Source organism: Chaetura pelagica, unplaced genomic scaffold (assembly GCF_000747805.2).
Source record: "Chaetura pelagica isolate M959 unplaced genomic scaffold, ChaPel_1.0 scaffold82, whole genome shotgun sequence".
Taxonomy (NCBI): Eukaryota; Metazoa; Chordata; class Aves; order Apodiformes; family Apodidae; genus Chaetura; species Chaetura pelagica.
In genome coordinates, this window is record NW_009952990.1 from 1436411 (window position 1) to 1440877 (window position 4467).

A 4467-nucleotide genomic window follows, 5' to 3' on the forward strand; every position below is an offset into this window, starting at 1 on the left:
CCGCTCTTTTACACTGTAAAAAAAACAAAGCACCATTGGTTGTTAATGCCGAGGTATTCTCTATTGAAGAAAACATGTAATGATGAATTTCTAGCTGGAACCCTGTAACCCAAGTGCAATTTCTTACAGCAGATTTTTTTTTTTTTCCAGCAAGAATTTCCAGTTTCAAATTTCTCTCTCAGCCCCATAGAAAACTACTTCCTACTTTGCTATATGTGTATACCCTGCTAGAAGTGGAAGAAAATTATAAAATGCAAGCAGTGAACTTCAAGCTCTATTAATGGGTGTATCTTCTATTAGTTTTCAGAGAGAGAGAGAAAAACAAAGTATAATATATAATCAATTTCTACTGAAAGATTATTCTTGCATTACGTTTCTAAAATCTTTCAAACAACTGTTCATGCTTTTTATTTAACAGAGTTAAGGAAGATGGCCTGCTGATTTTCATCTGTGTTGAACCATACTCTCCAAGTTTCCACTGTTTTGTTTTGACTGAAAGCAGGAATTCACTTAATGGACCTCCATCTAAGTACATCAGAATTAAGCTGCTGAATATTTCTTGCTGTACCACTCTTAACTGCACTTGGCAGCAGCTCACACCAAACTTGTTCATGCAAAGTAACACAGACAATTAGCACTACATCTCAGATCTGTCTAAATCCAGGTCAGCTGAAAAGCAGTTGTCTATTTGCTAGTTTTACTAAACATTTCTCTCAGAACTCTTTGCCAAGCGATGTGTCACTTTGGCATACATGTATCACAAAACTTATCTCTGGGTTAACAGCATGTGAGTTCCCAAGCCCTGCATAACTGAACTGGTGTCAAACACAAGGTCAGAATGCTCTGAAGGAGTGGTCAATGATTTGGCAAGTATTTCCAAAGGTGATAGAAAGATTTAAAACACCCCAGACCCCCAAACCCAGCCAAAGTAACTTTAATAGGCACCAGCACTTTTACTAGCAGGCAGAAAAACTAACAGCCATAGATGCAATGAAACCACAACTTACTCCATTGAGTCAGTTAAAACCTGTGAATTTATCTGAATTGTTGAAACATCACAAACCTCATTTGTCATGAAAGGCAGCCAACACTTTCAGATAACACTTTGTGACAGGGGTGCTATGTTTTACAAACTGTTCTAACGGTGACTGGAGGTGCATCTTTCCTTTCCCCCCACTCCTTCAGAAAGTGAAGTATTTTTTCTCACCTGCCATGGCTCGTGTGAGGAACATCCCTCCCTGTTTGTTCAACAGAGACACATCTAAAGTTCCTCCACCCAAATCCACCACCAGAACATTAAACACATCAGCCTTGTGAAGTCCATAAGCCATAGCTGCAGCCGTGGGTTCATTGATTACTCGCAAAACGTCTAGCCCTACAAAGAGCAAAGATTCCAAGCAACAGTCAGATAGACTTCAAAAAAACAGCAGTTCTCACATCATCATGACATTTACCTTTTTTTTTTTGTGCTTTTTTAACCACTTACCTTAAGTAAAATGTCAGATCTAAAGGAAATAGCTTTCTAAACAGTTATTATCCAAGGAAGTCTTTTCCTTTTTTAAGCCTAAAGTAGTGCTACTTCAGCATAAGGGTGAAGTTGTGAACCATGATTTGCCCAAGAACATCTATCGTAGAGAAACCTTGCTAAGACAGCTTATTTTACATGTTCTATTTCTGTTTAAAATATCGTCCAAGGGTGCTCTATACTGTAGAGTCTCTCTATTTGAAGATTACAAAAAAGACTGTTTTCCCTGAAAGAAAAATGTACTTCTTCTAGCTATCCATGCCTGCATTAGTCAGCTGCACCTGTTGGTAACCAAGAGGTCGCTACTGTTCCTCAAAATTGTTAATGGTCTGTTAAGTAAAAAAAAAAAAAGAATCCATTCTAAGATTCTCTATCACTTATTCACTCTTTCTATATCCTCACCAAAGACTTTACTGTGAGTGAAATAGACATGAAGGTCTCACAGAAAAATGCTGGAGCAAAGTGACATCACCTGCAAGGTTGGCTGCCTTAATGGTAGAATTCCGTTGCCTTTCATCAAACTCTGCTGGCACAGAGATGACTGCCTTTGAAATGGGCATGCCAAGAGAGTCTTCTGCCATTTTCTTCAATTTCAGCAGCAGCTGAGAGCCAATATGCTCTGGAGTGATGTGAAAAGTTTGATTAGTTGTCACAGAAAATTCAGCTGATCCATTGTTGTTGAAAATCTAGGAGGAAAAAGCAACACAACCTACAGGTGAGAAGTCTTTCTGTGATGCTCTCCCACCAGATGTTTTGTTTGCATATAGTCTGTGTATTATGGAAACATACGATTATGCTTTTGCCACTTCTCAAATCACTTTTATTCCTTGACAATGAGTATTATACAAAACATACCACTTAAGGGGACCAAGTATATCCAAAATATTGACACTCACTTTCCCCAGGTAAGACACATTAAAGAGAAGTTAAGTCCTAGCAACTGTGTAATCAACTTCAACATCACATTCAGAGATAGAAGTAACAGGTTTTAATCCTTAGGTTTACCCTACTTATAAAGTTTCCATTTTTGAAAGGAAGCAAACAGGTTGGTACTGGAACAGCTTCTCTTAAAAAGTAAATAATTAAGACTATCTTTAGTACCTTAAAATTTGTTTCTTCTCAGCAATTACTGCAACATGTGAGATTAATCCAATACTTCTTTTAAAAAGCAGCTTTCAAGATCTGCTGCTAGTCAAGGAAGCACTAAAGTGCCAGGGGGAAAAATATTCTGGGACAGAGAAGATGTGATTTTTATACTTTTCTTTTTTTTTATGATCTCAAGGGAAAAGTGTCAGCAAAGCACAGTGAGAATTTAAAGTTGAAACTCATACTTTAAGAGAAGAGGCTTACTGAAAACACATTTGACAGTAGATCACAGTGTCCTCTGGAAAATCGCTATCAGCTCACATGCAGAGGTACATGACTTCTGCAACCATATATTCTCCTCTTTGGATACTTCTTATGGTTTTCAGGCATTTCAGATTTAGCCAGATGACTGAAGGTCAGAAAGGTTGGTCATCCTACTTTGCCCTTCAAGCTTCCTGTAAATTACTGCTTGCAGAGCCCTGCAGAAGATGGCTACTTACCTTAAAGGGGTACCTGCTGCTTTCACTTTTCAGCTCTTCTGAAGTGAAGATTTTCCCAATGAATCTTTTTGCATCATATATGGTGTTCTGAGGATTTGAATCAGCCAGTTCTAGGCCATCATATCCCACATACACATCTCTGTCTGTGAAAGAGACTATACTTGGAATGCTGTTGTGCCCGTTTTCATCTGCAATAACCTTCACCTGCCCTGTTCCAGGAAGAAAGACGCCCACAGAGCAGTAAGTCGTGCCAAGGTCAATCCCAACTACTTTTGGTGTAGGCATTGGTAAATATTGTTGTGCGAGATACCCAGCCAACAAGAGAGCCAGAACAGCTGAACCTGAAACAGATTAAAAGATAGTAACAGGGTTACACTATCTACTGCTGCAAACTTAAGTCAATGCCAATTACAGAATCTTAGGGGTTGGAAAGGACCTTGAAAGATCATCTAGTCCAAATTATTATTACCAAATTATTATTTCCCAGCATTATACATTACACCTCATGCAGCTTTATTTCATGCTCTGAAGCCTGTTCAGCTACCTAATTAGCTTGCAATTTCTCTAAAGGTGACCAGCAACTTCAGGTCCTTAATTCAACAAAAAGTGGTTAGAAGAGTCAAAAATCTGATGCGTCAAATACTAAACTGGTTAAAAATAAGCCCAAGAGGTATATAGCAAAGTAAAAAAATATGACAACCCTGTAATAAATCTTTTTCCCTCTGTAAGACACTTCAAAAATATAGGTTAATGAATGACCCCTAAGGGTCATCTAGTTAATGAGGCTGCACAAAATCACAGTGAAATTACAAACTCCCAATTAAAATATCTCCAGAGGAAGTCTAAGACTAAGGAGATTCAAAACCATATTAATTCCTCCTATTTCAGTCATAGCTCCCACAGAGCATCTTCCCACACCTCTGAATCCTTTCTGTGCCTTGAAATCAAGGGGTAGACTAGCTCAAGTGCAGAGTAGCTGTGGTTTGGTTTGTTTTTTTTCTTCCAGCAAGAAACGCAAAAATCTAATAGAAAACAATGCCTCAGAGGAGAGATAAAAAGCAACGACCACAAACAAAATCTGAAGAAATCTAACAGCTTAAATTTCAGAGTGGATAAGCTGTTTTGCCCAGCGGGGAAGGGCAATCACGGCTGTGCCTCGAGCAGACTAGTGAGAAAGAACACGTTTACTTTCGGCCGTGAATCTTCCAAGGCATTTCTTAGGCCACAGGAGAAGAGGAACACACCGAAAACAGGCCACAGGCAGCCGTGCCGTCCTGAAAAGCCAGACCAGGGCGGTAACGTGGGCAGAAAGGCTGCGACATCCCCAGCAGAGCCAGGAGGCCGCGGTCAGGGCCC

General features: G+C 39.4%; 1 protein-coding gene across 1 annotated transcript in view; it reads right to left on the minus strand.

The window, feature by feature from the left end:
- The window catches only part of HSPA13 (heat shock protein 70kDa family, member 13), a gene marked incomplete at its 5' end in the record, with an annotated part of 4505 nt that extends 1049 nt beyond the window's left edge, over positions 1 to 3456 (minus strand). The window contains 3 exons of the mRNA XM_009996486.1: positions 1208 to 1375; positions 1998 to 2211; positions 3112 to 3456. Of these exons, the coding sequence (XP_009994788.1) occupies positions 1208 to 1375; positions 1998 to 2211; positions 3112 to 3456 (727 nt within the window). The remainder of the gene's footprint in view (positions 1 to 1207; positions 1376 to 1997; positions 2212 to 3111) is intronic.
- Between the last annotated feature and the right edge of the window lie 1011 nt (positions 3457 to 4467).